This window comes from Petaurus breviceps, unplaced genomic scaffold, assembly GCF_028583685.1.
Source record: "Petaurus breviceps papuanus isolate PSGF00001 unplaced genomic scaffold, PetGlider_PUasm1.0 173, whole genome shotgun sequence".
Classification (NCBI taxonomy): domain Eukaryota; kingdom Metazoa; phylum Chordata; class Mammalia; order Diprotodontia; family Petauridae; genus Petaurus; species Petaurus breviceps.
Genome location: NW_027185759.1, coordinates 30740881 through 30760691, shown reverse-complemented (window position 1 = coordinate 30760691; position 19811 = coordinate 30740881). Strand labels below are relative to the sequence as shown.

The 19811-nt window shown below is 38.5% G+C and overlaps 1 protein-coding gene across 1 annotated transcript in view; it reads right to left on the bottom strand.

Moving 5' to 3' along the window:
* Positions 1 to 1290: 1290 nt before the first annotated feature.
* The window catches only part of SAMD7 (sterile alpha motif domain containing 7), a 26981-nt gene continuing 8460 nt past the window's right edge, over positions 1291 to 19811 (bottom strand). The window contains exons 4-7 of the mRNA XM_069083623.1: positions 16527 to 16648; positions 12822 to 12932; positions 3619 to 3637; positions 1291 to 1346 (exon numbers count right to left, since the gene is read on the bottom strand). Coding sequence (XP_068939724.1) covers positions 1291 to 1346; positions 3619 to 3637; positions 12822 to 12932; positions 16527 to 16648 — 308 coding nt within the window. The remainder of the gene's footprint in view (positions 1347 to 3618; positions 3638 to 12821; positions 12933 to 16526; positions 16649 to 19811) is intronic.

Below are 19811 nucleotides of genomic sequence, written 5' to 3'. Positions count from 1 at the left end.
AAGGGTTGGGTATGAGAGAAGGAAATCAAAGAAATACAGTAAGTATTCTGTTATCTTTGAAACTACTTATCAAAAAGAGTCTGTTAAGCCACACTTTCACAAACCTGCCCTGCAATGCTAATTGATGTGGATATTGCTGAACTTGAGCTATCAAATGATCCAGAAGAATCTTTTGAATCAGCAGGGAAAGGGTAAATCATGCCCAGTAACTTTTAAGCATAGTGTCTATTTTGTTGTATTCTAATTCCTTAGAATTTGGAAATCAATATGAAGCATATGCGTGTGGTAGAACAGGAGTTGGAATAGGGGAGAGACCTGTGATTTTTTTTTGGTATAAGGAACTCCCAAAGAAGGAACTACCCTTTACCAAAGCCGTTTAGCACCCTTTCTCAGGGTCATACAACCAGTATGTATCAAAGACAGAATTGGATCTCAGATATTCCAGACTCTGAGGTCAGCTCCATGCTACCACCCTGCCTTTCCTCTGGGCAGAGGAGAGCTTACTTTCCTGTGAAGGAAAAGGCATTTTCCATGCCAAGGAGAGGAGGGGAGGAGGGTGCCTGGTAGGCAACACCAGGGCAATATAACCTTAGGGAATTTAGATCACTTTAAAAAAAAAATTTTTAAGCAATCGGGGTTAAGTAACTTGCTCAAGGTTACATGGCCAGGTGTTTCTGGGTGGGTGCTAAGTGTCTGAGCCTGGATTCAATCCCCAGGTCATCCTGACACTGGAGCCAGTGCTCTTACTCGATGTGCGACCTGGCCACCCCAATTTAGGTCACTTTAAGTAAGAATCATCCTTCCCAGGAATGTCTCTGGCAGCAAGACCAAGGGAGGAAGGATGGTCAAGTAGGTAAGTGCTACTTCTCCCTTTCCCTTCTTTCTTCTATAGCTTCAACACATGAACAGTCACCCTTTCCAGTCTCCTTTTCTGGAAGAATTGCAGTCGTGAAAAATAGTGGCAACTCTCTTTTAGACAAAATACTTGATTAGTGTTAAGAAGTATGTGGGCATAACTGGGGCTCTGCATTAGATTGTTCTCTGAAAGTTTGGCCCTGACCTCTGTAAGGGAAGACAAAGTCTTCAGGCAAGGTCAAAGTTGGTGTAGTATCATCAAAAGTCAGCCCATCTTTTTTTTGAGATTCTAAGGATATACAGTGTGGGAACTCATCCAGGTAAATAGCGAGGGAAGCCTTCAGTGGTTTATAATGCCCTGCTTAAGTGCCCAGGTGCTCCTCCCCATTCTGTGGGCTTCTGTTCATTTACTCCCTAGGAGAGGCAGTTAGGAGCTCATATGGCATACACCTTCTCCCAGTTGCCTTCGTGGGGATTCCACTTCTCCAGTTCTGAGAACAGAGCAACATCAAGGAGGGGATGTGTTCTGTGTTCCATAGAGTCAGCCTGGGGCTATGTGTGGTATCTGATCCCATGAACATCACAGCCTGACAGTTAACCAGAACACACCATTCCCCAATCATGTCAGATGAAGTTTCACTATAACAATAGTCCTTATTTATGAATGTGATCATGGTACCAGCACCAAGGGTACTGGATATGGGGCCAGAAGACCTGAGTTCAAATCCCTACCTTACCCCTCACTACCTTTGAGCTTGTCTTTCTATGCTTCAGTTTTCTCATATGTGAAATGAGGGGGTTGGATTGGCCAGCCTTTAAGATGACTTCCCACTCTAAACCCGAATCCTATAGGCCATTTTAAGGGTTTACTAAGTTCCTCACTCACAACAACATGGAGAAAGGCAGTAATATTATTATCCCCATTGACCATGTCTTAAAACCTCTCTCTTCATAGCCATATGACATGATGATTAAGCTATTTTAACCTGGTCTTTTATTCTAAAAATCTTGACCTAGTTTCTTTCTTTCCTGGTAGAATTGCTTTGGTCAGCTCATTTCTTGTGTTACAATAACCACTCTATGAAAATGGATTCTATTTATCAAGTTCTTGTGGTCTAGTTCCTCCAAATCAATTAATCAGTCAGTCAATCAATTAATCAACCAATCAGAAAGTATTTATTATATGCCTAGTGTATGGCAGATCCTGTGCTAAGCACTGAGGATGCAAAGAAAAAATAAACAGTTCCTGCCCTCAAGGAGCTTACATTCTAAAACAGTTTTCCACTCACTCTTCCCATCTCTAATGTTTTCCCTCTAAGCCTTCATCTCTCTTCCAGTTACTTCATGCATTTACATGAATCCCCTCTTATAGTCAAACTTTTTTTCCATCTTGGCTCATTACAGTCATCCTGTGATGTCTACTATAGCAGGTACCTCTTCCTGGTCCCATGTCATTCAGAACAACCATTAGATTTTAAATTCCCAACATTCATTATGACCACTTTGGTCCCAGAGTCATCCTCTCAATTCAAATATTATTTTGGAGGAGGGAAATTTTTCATTACAATTCTCTTATCTATTTCTACAAGTTAATTTCCCCTGGCAAACAAGAGAAATGTGGCAATTGGTGGGGAGGAGAATGGGGTAGATCCAGGAGTGAAGAAAGGAGAAAACAGAGAAATGACAAAGGACAGGTAATATTTTTTCTCTTTTCCATACTCCTGGTGGCATCTCATTACCCCCAAATGCTACAGTATTTTCCCAGAGTTGCTAAGCAATTCAGATTAACTCAACAAACATTTAAGTGCCTACTGTATGCAAGGCACTATGCTAGGAACTACATGCTCCTAACACATTGGGAGTAGCTTAGTAGATATGGGACTACACTAATACTCAGAAAGGTTAGGGTTCAAAGTCTATCTCATTCACTTACTATGACCCTAGGCAACAGAAGGGAAGAGAAGAGAAAGAGGCTAAGGAAAGGAATAAGTATTTATATAGCACCTATTATGTGTTAGGCAAGTCACTTAAATACTCTGTGCCTGTTTCCCCATCTGCAAAATAAGGAGGTTGAACTCAATGACCCCTATGGTCCCTTCCAGTTCTAAATCTGCTCTATGAATACAAGCCTTGTCTGTATAAAGACAGAAGAGGAAAGGAACAGAAAAAAATACATATACTATGCCTCATTATTCAGGGGAGAAGTTGTTTCTTTTGTTCTTGAGATTTATAAAGAGACTTTGAAGAAAATATGACCTTAAAAACCATCCCATAAATGGAAGTCTCATGTCTTGCATTTATGCATGTGGTACACAAAAATGTGTGACCTTCAAAAGCAAAGATATAAAGTTTTATGTCACTCTATACTATGTACACTTTGAATACACTGGTGAATACAAAAATGAAATGTACATAATATTTCATATTCTAGGAATCTATATTTTGGTTATTTAATAACTTGAAACCACCTTAACTGCAAGGAAGAAACATCTGGTATTTTATAGTGATTTTATTTTGAAATTCTTCAGCTCTTTGGAAAACTGATTATTTGCAAGTCTGTTTGGACACCTGGATTGTTTCTGGCTTCTGACACTATCTCCTTTCCTGTTTTAGGAACTGCCATATCCTGGGAGCAAGAAATGTCCAACACAGCCCCACTGGTGCAATTCAGAGGAGATGTTGTACCTGTCTGTGGATCTGATGATTTTCTTGTAGAAGAAGAAAAGGGAAGTGGGAGAGGCAGATTTGTCATGTAAACCATACTTCCCAGACGTCGAGATACCTTTAAAGATAGGAATTATTATAATAGTTAATTCTCTAAATATTTTTAATAACAGTAACAATTTTCAATCCAATTTGCTATTGGACTTCTGGATTCACAGTTAGAGGGACCATTCCTTAGATTTCATTTTCTTTTCCCTTTCATTGAGAGGTGCTGCTTTTTCTATGAGAAGAGCTCTGGCTTAAAGGCTAGAGGGACCAGGGTTCACATCCCTACTGAGACACTGTGTGAACCCGGACAGTCATTTAGCCTCTCAAAGTCTGTTTTCTAATCTGTAAAGTGAAGATAATAATAATACTTCCAATACCTACCTCAGAGAGGTGATGAGGGAATGGGTTTTGCAGACCTTAAAGTGATATGAAAATGTGAGTTGTTTTTTATTTATTTCACTGGACATATTTTCAATATTTGTGACTATTAAGACTGGGTAGTGGAAACTCATAATGATCCTTTCCCCCAAAGTACCAATTATCAGAGGCATACCCTAAGGGAGAGAAAGGCAACAGAATGTTCCTGGGGATCACTATCACCATCTTGCCTGCCATCTTCCCTCAGATGCTGATGGAGATATCCCAGGACCCTGAACCCCAAAGCCTTGAGAATGGCAATGATCTCAGCCTAGTATCTGCAGTCAGCATAGAAAGTAACCCATGTAATAGATATAGCCTAAGAATGACTCCCATGGGAGTTATAGCCACATCTTTTGATGACCCTAAAAAGAAAGTTCTTGTCACCTAAGTCTTTGTCATTGTAAAATGGTTCAGCATCAGAAATTTGTATGATTTTATTAGTGGAAATTAAACTTTAAAAGAGGCATTATCTGCCCGGCCACTGGACCCTAAGGACCCTGGATCATTTCTATCTGACTTGTAACTGGAGGTTTCTATCTATGCTGTCTTCCCCATTAAAATGGAACTTCTTTGAAAGCAAGGATTTTTTTTTTACTTTTTGATTTGTATTCCCAGCACTTAGCACAGAACTTTGCACACAGTCGGTGCATAATAAATACTTCATTCATTATCTAATCCTCTTTTTCTGTTGTGCTGAGGCTCAACTTCATCTTCTGATATTAGCAATCTAGCACACTGAACTCTGCATTCAGTATGGAAATAGCAAGTCTTTTCTAGGTGTTGTTTAAAACATACCCTTAGGGTGATAGGGAGGAATGTCAGAGCAGTGCTGTATCTGAAATGCAGCCAAAACTCACTCTGAAAGACCTACTTATCACAGAATCAACCTTTACTCAAACACTGACCCTTTGCCACACAGTGACAGTATAAAGTGTAGCCACAACATGCCAGACACCTGGAGAAAGAACATACAGACACACATCCTCTCCCCAAGCTGCTTCCCCATCAGTTACTATATTCTGGTAGAATTTAATTTATTCCTTGAAAGCAGGGATTGTTTGATTTTTTTTTTTTTAAGCAATAGGGGTTAAGTAACTTGCTCAAGGTTACACAGCCAGTTATTTCTGGGTGTGGTGCTGAGTATCTGAGCCCGGATTTGATCCAGGTCATCCCGACACTGGAGCCGGTGCTCTTACTCGCTGAGCCACCTGGCCGCCCCTAAGCAATTGGGGTTAAGTAACTTGCTCAAGGTTACACGGCCAGGTGTTTCTGGGTGGGTGCTAAGTGTCTGAGCCTGGGATTCGATCTCCAGGTCTTCTCAACACTGGAGCCGGTGCTCTTACTTGCTGTGCTACCTGGCCTCCCCGATTGATTTTTTTTGTCTTTATGTCCTCAGTTTCTAGCACAGTGCCTGTGACTAATAAGTACCTTTCAATAGATTGATTGATTAGCACACCAGGACAGAGATAACAAGACATGCCCATACCAGGGAAGCTTCTTCTTGGGGGAACTCACATAATGTACCATTCCCATGCCCAGTGTCCTTACCTGGATCTTACTCTCACTTTGAGGCTAATCTAAACCACCTAAAGATTCCAACTTTGTCCAGTCTAATTAAATCTACTAACTCTTGTAATAGCTCTTCCTCTTTCTTTAATATTTCTGGTCATCCTGTTCCCATATCCACTGCAAAGGTGGAACGATGGCACTTAGTAAGTAAATCCATAGTTTTAATAGTAAACCAAGTGGCTGCTTGAGTTCATCAAAGTCGCTGACCGTGGTACCAACTGTACCCCTCCTGGTTGATTTTGTGTCCATCACATTTTATGGGAACACTAAAAATGACCAAATATATAGGAAAAGAAAACTAGAAAGGGGGGAGGGCAGGAATGAAAGAAACAAAAAGCAAATGGAGAAAGAATGAAGAAAGACCTGGGCCAAGACAAGAAACAAATAGGAAGCCAAATTAATAGATTAAAGGAAAGTCAAGGAAATGTTATGAGGTATGGGAACCCAATAAAGCATTTCAATTATGAGTCTTCTATATTTAGTGATATCTCAAGGGAAGTAGCCCATGTTCCATGATTCATATTAAACACAAAAGTTGAAAGCATGACTGGAGAATACACAGTGAAAAATAATTTTGATTTGGCTAAAAAGAGCTTGGAGAATCTACTGAGAATTCAATCTGACTAATAGTTTTCTTTTTTCATGTTCAGAGTATTATCTTAGGGAACAAAAAAGCACAATTAAATGAAAAAATCTATCTAGCTATGTTTTTTTTTCTCTTTAAGATGTGAAATCTTTATTTTCATCTTCAAAAAAACAGTTCAAATATTAAGAAGCTAAAAAGCACCAAGAAAACCCAAGTAGTGTGATTTGTAGAAAAAAAAATAAGGGAATTAATACGGTCAAAAGGATTGTGGGGAAGAGTTTGATTTATAATTGAATTGTTTTCCAATAATCCCCTTTCATTCTACAATTTCTTACTTATGGTAGGGTTATAGCTTATAATCATAGATTCCTAGCACTCGAAGGAATCCTAAAAGTCTTTTTGTCTAATCACTACTCAAAATATCTGTCACCTCAAAGACATTACCAACAAATAGCCATCTAAACCTTGCTCAAAGATTTCTAATGACTGGGAACTCATTTTGAATTTTTGAACAGTTCTAATTAGAATCATAAATGTCAAAACTAAAAGGGGTCTCAGAGATCAATAAATCCAACCCTCTTACTTTACAAATGAAGAAGTTGAGGCTTAGACATATTTGTGAGTTGCCTGAGGGTCACAAGGTAACCATTCTGACTCCAAATTTAGTGCTCTGACACCTTGTTGGGAAGATTTTCTTTATATTGTACTGAAATCTGCCTGCCTATAAATTCCAATTCTTGGTCCTCACTCTGTCCTCTGGGACCAAGAAGACCTTCCCTTCTAATATTTGAAGAGAGCCCTCTTGGCTTCCTCCCACCATTCTACTCCAGTTTTCTCTTCAGGTTGACACTCAATTCTCTCATTATTTATAGTAACATAAGATTCAAAGCTAGACAAAGGGTTCAGATCCCCAATTACTTGAACTCGTGATTAATTCTGACCTCTCTGCTCAGAACACTGGCTGCTGGCTTCATGTTGGCTGTCTTTTCTCCTCTACTGGCTTATCTTTAGGGTAGACTCCTGTACCCACCTTTAGTAGGTTCTAACCTTTTTTTTTTTTTTTTTGCTTTTTGGAGGGCAGTTGGGGTTAAGTGACTTGCCCAAGGTCACACGACTAGTTTTTGTGTTAAGTGTCTGAGGCTGTATTTGAACTCAGGTCCTCCTGATTCCAGGGCTGGTGCTCTATTCACTGTGCCACCCAGCCGCCCCCTTCTAACTTTCTTCTTATGTAATTCTGGACTGGATAGAGAAGTTTTCTTCTACTTCTCTTTGTTTTTCTCTATTATATCTCTATCATTTCCTCTATCACGGGTCTTTCTGAGGTCATTTTTGGCTATTTAGATACAATTTATGTAGAAAAGCTGTGTTTTTCTATGACCTTGTACACTGTAATCTTAATTAGATGTCTCAGAGGGCTTAGGTGAGCATATGTCTCCTTGTTTTATGCCTTGTTTGACGTTATTAGTTAATGAATGTATAAATAAATTTATCTCAAGGGTCACATCTGTCAGACTCTCTTGTGATTTAAAAATTTTATTTTGTACCCTTTTTCTTTTTTATTATGAACTCCATAAATGTTAATAAACAGACACTTCCATATACAAACAGAAAAGATTGTGTGAAATCTAAGGTGTCAATGACTATATGAAAAAAAATACTCTAAACTTACAATTAGAGAAATGTAGTCTAAAGCAGCTCTGAGGTTCCACCTCATGCCCATCTGACTGGCAAAGGTAACAAAAGAGGAAAATGACAAATGTTGGAGATGCACAGTGGTGCAGTGTTGGTGGAGCTGTTGAATGGCTGAGCCATTCTGGAAAGCAATTTGGAACTATGCTCAAAAAGTTACTCAATTGTGCATACACTTTGTCCTAGTCATATGTCTATGAGGCCTACCCCCCAAAGAGATGAGAGAAACAGAAAAGGACCGATGTGGGCAAAAGTATGTACAGCAGCTCTTTTCATAGTAGCCCAAACTTGGGGCCACAGTGGATAGTGTGACAGGAGGGAAGTCAGGAAGTCTCATCTTCCCATATTCAAATCCGGTCTCAGATACTACTAGCTGTGTGACCCTGGGCAAGTCACTTAACTCTGTTTTCCTCAGTTTCCTCCTCTGTAAAATGGACTGGAGAAGGAAATGGCAAATCACTCCAGTATCTTTGCAAAGAAAATTCCAAATGTAATGTGAAAATATGTTTAATATGAATGTATGATTAGACTCTATGTCATGTTGCGTGCTGTCTTGGGCAGAGGGGAGAAGGAGGGGGAGAAAATTTAAAACTTAAAATCTTATGGAAGTGAATGTTGAAAACTGAAAATAAAGAAATTATCGTTAAAAAAATAAAAAGAAATTAAAAAGAAAACTCCAAATGGTGTCACAGAGGTCAGATACAACTGCAATGACTGAATAAAAATCGTAAACTAAGGGGCTGCCCTTCATTTAGAGAACAGCTGCTTAACAAATTATAGTTTTTCAATATAATGGAATAATATCATGCCGTGAGAAATGACAAAATGGACAGTTTTAGAGGAAATTGGAAATACCTCTTTGAATGATGTAGAGAAAAATCAATAAAACTAGGAGAACAATTTATATAATGAAAACATTATATACAAAAAACAATTTTGAAAGATTTGAGAACTTGGGTAAATGGAATGACAAACTGTAAGCTCATCAAACTGAAGATGAAATATGCCACTCACCTCCCACCAGAGCAATGATGAATTTCAATGCAGAGACACTTATTTTTGGTGATGTGGGAATGTGTTTTGCTGGATTGTCAATGTTTATAATGAGGGCTTCCTTCCTTCTTTTCTTCCTTCCTTGTTTTTGTACATATGATCCTTTCCTTGTCTTGGATTTATTTATTCCTAGTATTTATGCTTAGTAATGGTATCTCTGGGTCAAAAGGTATGCTCATATCAATGCCTTTGGGGATATAGTTCCAAATGACTTTCTAGAATGGTTAGACCAATTCATGCATTCACAGACAGTGCACTGTGTGTCTCCCATATGATTTTAAAATGCACAGAAGAAACACATTATTTGAATATACCACTCAAGGCTATATTTACTTCTAAGTCAAATGTTTTTAAAAAAAATCAGTAAACAACAGGCACAGTGCCTTCCTGTATTCACATAATCACTTCAGATACCATCTTGGAAAGGAATATAATACACCTGAGAAGCAGTCATCCAGCTCTGCTTTAGAAACCTAGGTTGCTTCATTTGACCCTCAGACAGATGATATTGAAATGACTGCTAAATTGGCAGTATAATGTAACATTAGCAACTATTTCCTGTATGGTAATAAATGTGTGTACGTATCAATATATGAAATCTCTACCACTTCCCAAGAGCATGTCTTTATTCTTAACCATTACTTTTTTTTTTTTCATCTCTCACTCAGTTATATGATTATAAAGGTTTGATCTCCTATAGAAAATATTCTGAGAAAGTTGTGATATTTTCCTCTTGTTTGTAATCTTCTCCTCCGGGAAATCACTAGGTGTCAATTCTTGAGCAACTTTAAAATTGTGTTGCCTTCAACACAGATCTCTTCTGCTGTCCACATTTGGCTGTGTCCAACTATAATTCCTGATTATACATTCTTAGTACAACCATCACTTCTCAGCACTGTACATTGGTTACTGAGTCGGTAGATTCCAAATATGATCATTTTATTATAATCACCAATGAGATTAGATCATGGTAGAAATGCTAGAAGATATGTTCAATTTCACATCTATTTGTTATCCTTCGATTTTTAAACCCACTCTTGAGAAAATTTGGCTTAGTTAAGTCTCATCAAATTTTCATGATAGGATCATTTTCCTTTTGATTATTTTTAGGTTTTTCTACCAGCCATACTGCCTGTAATTTTTTATCCCTCTTCTTTGTAATGTCTTACCGTGCTCTAAATTGTCATTGCACTTGACTTACATATTCTTTTATTCGGCAATGTGATCAAGCACTTGCTGGCTCACATTACTAGGCTCTTTTGGCCTTGTTGCTAGGGCAACTTTGTCTATTGATAAAATTTCTCTAAGAAATATTATTAGCCAGTCTACAGTATTAAGAGATTTCAGAGGATTGAGAAATGGAAGGCATCTTCTAGATTACATCTTCCCTTTTGTTCCTTTAATATTTTCCAGAGTCAAGAACTGGTTTGAACAGATTGGGTTGGAGTTGAATAACTAGCAACTCGTGTTATTTTCTTGTGTTTATCCTTTCCCCCCCTAATTGAGCATTGACTTCAACCATTGCTCAATCTGACACGAACAGAGAGCTGATTCTAAAATCACTGCTGTTGGTAATAAAATATAATGTAATCAATAATTTTCTGTTCATTAAAAACACATCTGCGTATATATAATTTCACTTTTTGTGGTTTTGCTTGATGCTAAACCACACTCAATGCTTTCCAATACTCTTCTTAAAGAGAGTATGATATATAGACATTATTCTTCCATAACCAATCTGTGACCTACTTCATTTAATAATCTACAGCTGTATTTCCCAAGATTGTTTTCATCATCTTACCCATTCTCATTTCTGCAGTGGACCTGCCTAGTATTAAGGCATATGTTGATTTACCTTTCAGGTAAGTTCTGTCAAGTTTTTTGTAGGATCTCTGCTACTTCATTCTTTTCCACGGCCTTTGACATACCTTCTGGCTCTGAAGCTATGAACCTATGATCACCAGAGTGGTCTGTATGCATGTATTTATCATTAACAAGCACTGAAAAACAAGGCAAGCAAGTGTCCAGGAAATGATTGTTTCTTGTTGCCTTTGGTTTCATGATAAAATGGACCTTCGTAACCTCTGTTCGATCCTTCATTTGCCTTTCTGAGGAGAGTCTGTGAGTGGTCCACTTACGTTCTGATGTCTTCTTTAAGTCTCATGTTTCCATTTGTAGTGAGAATATTTTTTAAAAAATGGATGTGGTTCAATTTCTCCAATTGTGCATCATCTTTGCAGATCACAGAATCATGGCATTTCTGAGTCAGAAGGAATCTCAGGAGCCATCTGGTGCAACTGTATCTGAAAAAAGAAACCCCCTACAACATATCCAACAAGGACTCATCTAGCTCTTCCTGAAGTCCCAGCTTGAGGGAAAACCTACTTAATCCCTCCGGAGGCAGCCAGTTCCACTCTAGAAGAGCCCTAATTGTCAGGAAGTCTTTCCTTTTATCAAGCATAAAGCTGCCTCTTTCTAGCTTCCACTCATCCTGCCTAGTCCTGATCTCTGGGGGCCAAGCAATACAAGCTTAATCTCTTTTCTATGGGGAAGCTCAGATTGTCTCATATGCAATTACCTTAGTTATTCTTCTTCTATCCATTATATTAATTAATGACTCATTTACCTTTAAAAAAAACCTTTATTATTACTCAAGAAAAGACATGATTAATCTTTCCCATCTGACTCTTAGCTATAATACAGGATATTTCAATGTTTATATACTTAGATACTAACCCTTGGATAATTAAAGACAGCTGTCCCATCCTCACTTAGAATTCTGTTTTCCAGGCTAAGTATCCCCATCCTTTCAATCAGTTTTCATATAGCATGAACTCAAGGCCCTTTGCCATACTGGTTACCCTCCTCCGGACACTTTCCTACTTATCAATCTCATCTTTTAAATTGCCACCAAGAACTGAACATCATATTCCAGCTGTGCTCTGACCTGGTAGGTATAACAGGACCACTGCCTCATTATTCCTGGAAATGATGCCTTTCTTAATGAAGTCCAACATAGCTCTTTAAGGTTTGTAAGCATTTTATAAATATTATCTCATTTGATGTTCACTACTACTCTGAGATATTTGTGCTATCATTACACCCATTTTACAGAGGAGGAAACTGAGACCTCCTCTATCGGCTGACTTGCTCAGTGTCCCACAACTGGTAAATATCTGAGGCTGTATTTGAACTTGAGTTTTCCTGACTATCAGGTCCAACACTCTATCCACTATGCAATCTAAATACCTTATACTCATTATTATAGAAGTTATTGTATAATATAATATATTTGTATATATATGCATACACACCATATATAAACACATAATGTTCTGTGCATAATGGTTATTCTGTAGTAATTCCCTGGTAAGAATGAGGGATAAAGAAGTGAAGCTGTGATTTCACTGGCATAGCAAACTCTCAAGTGTGGAAACTCCCTCTACCAATGCCAGCCATACCTTTTTCTGTCTTAAACAGTTGTCGAAATGACAAAGAAATGATGAACTTGTCCAGCATCCTAGAACCAAGTGTTAGAGGTGAGACTTAAATCTAGGTCCCCCTGACTTTGGTGCCATCTCTCTATACATTACACCAGAATGCCAGTAATTCTCCAATAATAAATGAGAAATTTTACCAGATCTCTAGAAAATATGAAACATGTTAGATAGCTGGTGTAGGATAACATTAAAACACGAAATGCTATATTCTCAAATAGCTTAAAAACAAACAAACAAACAAACCGGAACTCCCAAAGCAGGTCTTTAGAGGCAACACAGATAATATTTGCTGAACAATGAATTTCTAAGATTTTTGATAAGAAGATAACATTCATAAAACATCAAGGGTGAAAAGGTCTCATTTATCTTAAGGACACCTGCTATCAACAGCATTCGGGTTTCATTATTTGACATTTTGTGTCACTAAGTGACCATACCTGAGAACGAATTTTAAGGGCTGGTCCAAGCTTCAAGCCCATAGTGTCCAAAAGATGCTCCTCTGTGAGCAAAGGTAAGGTTTCACCATCAATTGCATGGTCTCTAAATATCTTCGAAAGAAAAAAGAAACGCACGTTACTCTGTCCAATAGTCTCTTGTGTTATTTTATATTACGATATGTTGTGTCGTTTTGTTTTGTTCATAGTAATTTTCATCTTTGGAAATCACAAGGACAATATTTCCTCCAAATGAACAGAAGGAAGAACGGCTCCTGGTTCACTGGTTCGGGATTTTCTGCTCACTATACTGGGCATGTGGGCATTTCTAGGGCAGATGGAGAAGGAAGAAGTTTCCCAGGGGACTTCATCCTTTTGTGCCTCCTTCCCCTGCCTGCTGATGCCTTTCCCTCTTGGAAGGCCTTCTGTCCACTCTATCGAGCTGGCTAACTTTATCTTTCCATCACCTCGTTGTTTCCATGTTGTCTGTCCCCTTATACTCGGAGCTCCTTGCAGGAAGGGACTTTCTTTGTGTCCCCAGTGTTTATCATCATGGCTGGCACATAGTAAAGAGCTCCATAAAAGCTTGTTGACTCCACTTAACTTGCCCTACTGACTTTCCTGTGATTTTCCAAGCTGCCTAGTTAATCTCTCTTTGAAGTGGACCCAGCCACTCCTACTTTTCCTCCAAAGAGTTCAGACAGCTGGGAGGCTGAATGCTCCAGGGACATCAAAGCAGACCCTCCTCCCTGCTGTGCTGGGGGAGGAGGTAAACTGCTAGCATCATCCTGTGATCAAAGCATTGAGAAATGAGGTTTATGAACCCTAAGTATAACGGTGTAGGGTAAGAGCACTGAACTTGGCTAAATTGGATCCTAAAATGAGAGCTGGGAGGGGCTTTAGAGGCGATCTGGCCAAACTTTTTCATTTTAGACATTATTAGATCTAGAACTAAAACGGATCATCACATCTGATTCCCTTATTTTACAATTGAGGAAACTGAGGCAGAAGGAAATCAAATGACCCATCCAAGGTCATACGGGTAGCAAAAATCTGAGCCAACATTCCAAAAAAGGACCTCTGATTCCAAATCCAGCATTCATTACACCTCACCGTGCTGTCAAAAGACCCAGTTCCACTACTTACTATTGGCATATTCCAAAGGCTCAGTTTCCCTGGCTTTAAACCTAGGTAACATTGGGTCCTGGCTACCTCAGAAGATGGTTGTAAAGAAAGATTTTTTTTGTATTTTGAAAAGGGTTCTATACATATCAACTGTTATTATTAAAATGAAGAGATCTTGGGGGCAGCTAGGTGGCACAGTGAGTAGAGCACCAGCCCTGGAGTCAGGAGGACCTGAGTTCAAATTCGGCCTCAGACACTTAACACAAAAACTAGCCGTGTGACCTTGGACAAGTCACTTAATCCCAATTGCCCTCCAAAAAAAAAAGAGAGAAGATCTCACTCATTTCTACAGAAATGAATGAATAGAAAGTAACATTTCAATTTTTTATAGTTTGGGAGGCATATTTATCTTCTGCATGCTTAGGCACACCCAAATGTCTCAAGAAAATTTAATATTTTATGTCTCATTTTAAAAGTTTGTACTTTTTCTAATTATGAAAGGCAATGTTGCATAGTGGATAGAGACCTGACACTGGAATCAGATAGACCTGGGTTCTAGTCCTGTCTCTGATATATATCGGTTGTGTGACTCTAGGCAAGCCACTTAACCTCTCAAAGCTCTGGTAACTATCTAAGACTATAAACTGCAGAGAAGGTATCAATCTGTATTAAATCCACTAAAAAACATTTACTACCATGAGTATTAGTAGAGGGAATTCCTCACTGGGAGCTTCCTATACTGGTAAAATCATAGGCTAAGTTAAAAAAATCAAGTGAAATTTAGTTGTTGATTTTTTTAAAAAAGTTTAGTTAAATTTTAGTTTCTTTGATTTGCTGAATTTAAAAAGTCTTTTATGAATAAGTATCCCATGTGTTTACTTTCAACTAAAATTAATAAAATTTCCTAGGTATACATCTTATTGAAATGTTCTTCATCAAATGTTTATACACCTTCTGGATCAAGATCTCTGGCTCTTAAAAACTCTATCGCTTTTGACCACTTATACATTGAAGAATGACTCTTGGTCTTTTATATCAGCTATAGTTCTCTTGGTATATTGGATATCTGGACCTTATTAGAGATATTTGGTACATAGATTTCCCTAGCTGTTGGCCCCCCCCCCCCGCCCCTCGCCAATTGATGACCTCTCTTCTAATGCTGGTTGCAGTGATTTTCTTCCAGAAAAAAAAGTCCAATTTCAAGTAACCAAAATAAGCTATTTAAACTTTTGTGATCACTTCTATCCCTTGCTTGGTTAAGAATTCCTCTAAAAGGCAAGACTATGAAATGCCCCTGACCTGGTCCTCTTTAAATTTTTTAAAATACTGTGACCTTTAATATTGGGGGGAAAACCAATAAGATAAAGCTGGAGTTTACTTTTCTATCTCTATCCCCAGTTCTTGGCCCATAGTAAGCATTTAATAAATGGTTTTTTTTTATTTACTTTTTCTTTCATTCAAAGCTGTGTAACTGTAAGACAAAAGATGAAAAAATGTACCTTCCTCCCTTTCATCGGAAAGGTGGAGGACTGTGGGTGGGGTAAATTGTCTGCTGTCAGACATGGTCAATGTGTTGGTTTTACTGAATTTTTTTTAATTCCTTGTTACTCTTGCAGGGGAAGGGAAGGTTTACTGGAAAATGAATGAGATGTAAAAACAAAAAACATCAATTTTTAAAATGTTAATGTCCTTTATTTTTATGTAGCTTTTGCAGCCCAGAAGAGGAAAAAGAGACCTGTTTGATTGGTCTGTATGTAGCAGAAATGAGATTCCAAACCAAGTCTCTGACTCCAGATCTGGTGCTTTTCTCATTCACCATTTGCTATAGCTTCCTCTTTTTTTCAGACTAAATGAGCTATTCCACAAGTCCAAAGTCACTGAACCATTACCAGGTTGTGCCTAAAGCCTGATTCTTTCAACTAGTGAGTGAGTAAATATATCAACAGTGGGCACCTGGGAGTCACATTCCCCAAGTGATAACCTTACTGACCTTAGCTTTACACAAGCTCCTGGGCAGTTAGAGGAATCAAATTTGTAGTAAATTATAATATCTACATTTCATAGGATCAGAGATTTAGAACTGGAAGGAGTCTCCTAGACTCCTTCACCAGACAATTCACTAATTTTATAATTAAAAATGGCTCTGAAAAGATTCATTTTTCTCTTTTTCTAATATCCTGGGTTTAAAAGACAAATAAGTCAACAGAAATACATTTTAAAGTTCCTTAATTGTTAAATAGTATTTAAGTTTATTTTATCTCTTTACCAATTGAATGAATGATTGGTTGGAGACTGGGTCGCCTTATCTTGCCCTGGTTGGAGGTTCAGTGGCCACTTATTGGCTGACCCTACTACTGATCATCATGGCAACCTCTCTTTAATTAGCCCAATGGCTCCTCACTCCCAGGGAGCTTCCCATATTGGCACTGGGTTCAGTGCAGACACCTGAACAACTTAGCCTTGTTGTGTCTCGGAACTCCTGAGGTCAAACAATCCACTAGCTCAGTCTCCATGGTAGCAAATATTACCAGCATATACCCCCATGCCCAGTTTAAGTCTATTTTAATAAAGAAAATAAGTCACCTGTGCGTAGTCTGAGCAACCCGGGAGCCCAGTTATGAAGTCATACACATCATCCACAGCCCATTTCCGAATATCTTCGACAGAAGAAAGATCTTCCCCACTTAAAAATAGGTCACTTGTTCCTTTAAAGCCAGCAGGAAATGAACAGAAGTTAACTACAATGACCAGTCTTGGTCCCAGAGAACAGATGGTGGTCCAATGAAATACACTTCCCTTCTCTTAGTAGAGAGGTGGAGGGCTTCAGGAGCAGCTTGCTACATATGCTATCGGATAAAGTTGTTTTTTTTTTTGTTAGTAATGATTAACCATTTTTCATCATTACTTGGAAAGGTATAGATGAAGAAGAGGACATTTCAAGAAAATAACTGCAGTTAGCAAACAAAAACCATCAATAAAATCTAAAGGGAAAGGATATTCTTTTGTGATGAAAAATGTATTTTGTAAGGAAAACGTGAGTATCTTTTAAAATACATATTTACATAAACCTCATTCACCACTCTCTCCGTCTCAAATACTTTAAAGGGTGTTCTTGCCTGAGTTTCTCTCTTGTAGTTAATAACTAATTACTGAATTAGGACTATAGAGTTTTCCAATTCCTCATCCAGAAATCAACCAAGGTGAGAAATCTTGGGCAAAGACATACCCAGGGTAAGATCTAATCAAAAACAGCAAAGAAATTCTAAGTTTAGGTGAAATATTCATTATGTTTGGTCAGACAGGTCTGGGGCAGAAGTGTAGGCTCTCTTTGATAGGCACATTGATAAGTCTCTTTGAGCAAGACTTGGGTGATCCAAGTCAATACCCCCAAGACTCTCATTAGATTGAGCCCACATCTCATTGTAATATTCATTCTCTCATTAATTGTTAACCAATTAGAGCTGATTACTATCCTTAGGAACACCCATTCTTCTAAAGGCATATAAATTGTGAGCCTACCACCATGATTGGTCTTTGGCATTGGAGAGTGTCACTGACCCTTTTATTAATAAAATATAAGCATTAATAACAAAATTACTAATTACCCAGAAACTATGTCTCTTGAACTTTTTAAACATCACACACCTTTTTTGTGTGTCATGGGTCCCTCAGAGCCTGAAGTCATCGAAAGCCTCCTGACTCAGTGCCTAATTAGAAATCAGCAAAAGGTGTGAAAGCCTTCCTACAAACAAGCTTCCCCTAAGCAAGCTTTTCTTAATGGGCTCCGAATGAGGCTCCAAAGATCTTAAATCCCACTAACATTTCACCATTCAGTGGAATGTATGGATCTCAAGTCAGAATAATATTTCTAGATACATAAATTAAGCTAAATATGATCAATGATGTTGAAATACAGTTAAAATATTGAAAAACTAAATTCATCAAGTTAAGGTTAAGAATTTGTACTTTAAAACATCAAGGAACTGTGCTTTGGTGGTGTGGGTATTCTCTCCACCACTACAGATCTCAACTCTTCTCTGACTTAGTAAATGGTTTAAAGAATTCCCATGGCCAAGCATTTCTCCCTGTATGGGCATTTAGGTGATGAGTCTCCAAAGAACTCTACCTTTAGCCCCACACAAGTACTGAGTTATTGAAGGTTGTTAGGGGTTTTGTTTGTTGGTTTTTACCAATTCCATCTTTGCAGCTTTTCCTAGAGGCTGTCCTCTCCTCATAGTTTCCATTACACCACTCTAGTCAGGCTTTCATTGACTCTTGCCTAGAATAGTGCAATTACAGTTCTCTGATCAATACACTAAAATGGCTCCCTATTACCTTGAGGATCAAATGTGAAATCCTCTATGTGGCATTTAAAGCTCTTCAAAACTTGGCCCCTTTCTTTTCTTGTTGTTGTTGTTCAGTTATGTCTGACTCTCTGTGGCTCCATTTGGGGCTTTCTTGGCAAAGATACTGGACTGATTTACAATTTCCTTCTCCAGCTTATTTTACAAATGAAGAAACTGAGGCAAACAGGGTTAAGTGACTTGTCCAGGGTCACACAACTTGTAAGTGTCTGAGAACAGATTTGAACTCATGAAGATGAGTCTTCCTGATTCTATGCCTGGTACTCTGTGAACTATGGTGGCCCCTAGTAGCCCAATAGCCCCTTTCTAGCTTTCCAATGTTCTACATGTTACTTTCCCTTCTGTACATTATAGTGTAGCCATATTGACCTACTTGCTGTTCCTCACACATAGGATTTCATTTCCCATTTCTTTGTCTTTGTGCTAGATGTCCCCTATACTTAGAATAAACTCTCTTCCCACTTCTTCCTCTCGTAATGCTTGGTTTCCTTCAAGACTTAGCTCAAGGACTAGAGACAGGAAAGTCTTTCTAGAACTTCTCAGCTGTTAGTGCCCTCCCTGCTCAAAAAACCCATCTTGTATTCCTTGTGTATGTATGTCTATATGTACATAGATACATATACCCACATATCTGATATGTAGATTCATATACACATACACATAGATACACACAGACACAGACACAGACACACACACTGGGGTGCTGAACTGTATTGGTGGAATTAATTTCCACATCTGAGAGTTGCTTCTACCAATGAAATCTCGGGTCCAGCCCTTCTTCCTGTAAATGTATATATGCATGTTGCCTCCTCTGTTAGAATGTAAGCTCCTTGAGGGCAGGGAATATTTCACACCTAGTACAGAGTAGGAACTTAGTTAATGCTTATTGATTGACAGATTTACAGGTCTTCCCATCAACATTCTCTTCTCCTGGCAATCCATCTCACCCAGTATTATCAGAATAATCTTTCTTACTCGTTTTTTTGGCGGGGGGAGAGAAGACCTGTGGTTTTATTGGTAGAGGGAGTTGATACTGATTGGCAACTATTCTGCAGTAGAGAAAGGGTTGTTAAGCTGGGGTTCATGGACTTGGATAGGAAAAAAATGACATCTTTATTTCCACTATAATTGGTTTTCTTTGTAAGCCTATACATCTTATTTTATGTATTTAAAAACATGACTCTGTGAAGGGGTCCAGAGACTTCACCAGACTTCCAAAGGGGTCCACGATACAAAAACCACCAAGAGCCCTTGTCTTAGAGAGCTGCCTGGGGCCCTCAGGGGTTCACTCAGCTGGAATGTGTCAGAGGCAGAACCTCCCTCTCCCTCTTCCTCTTCACTGTATCCACTGCCAAAATTATTATTTGCTCCCTGGTCAGTGTGTGCCCATTACACAATTTTCTGCAAAAAAATATTCTTCTTCCTCCACTTTTGCTCCCTTCTCTTCTTTCTCGGTATCTGTCTCTCAGTCTCTGTCTCTCAATCTCTGTCCCTCAGTCTCTGT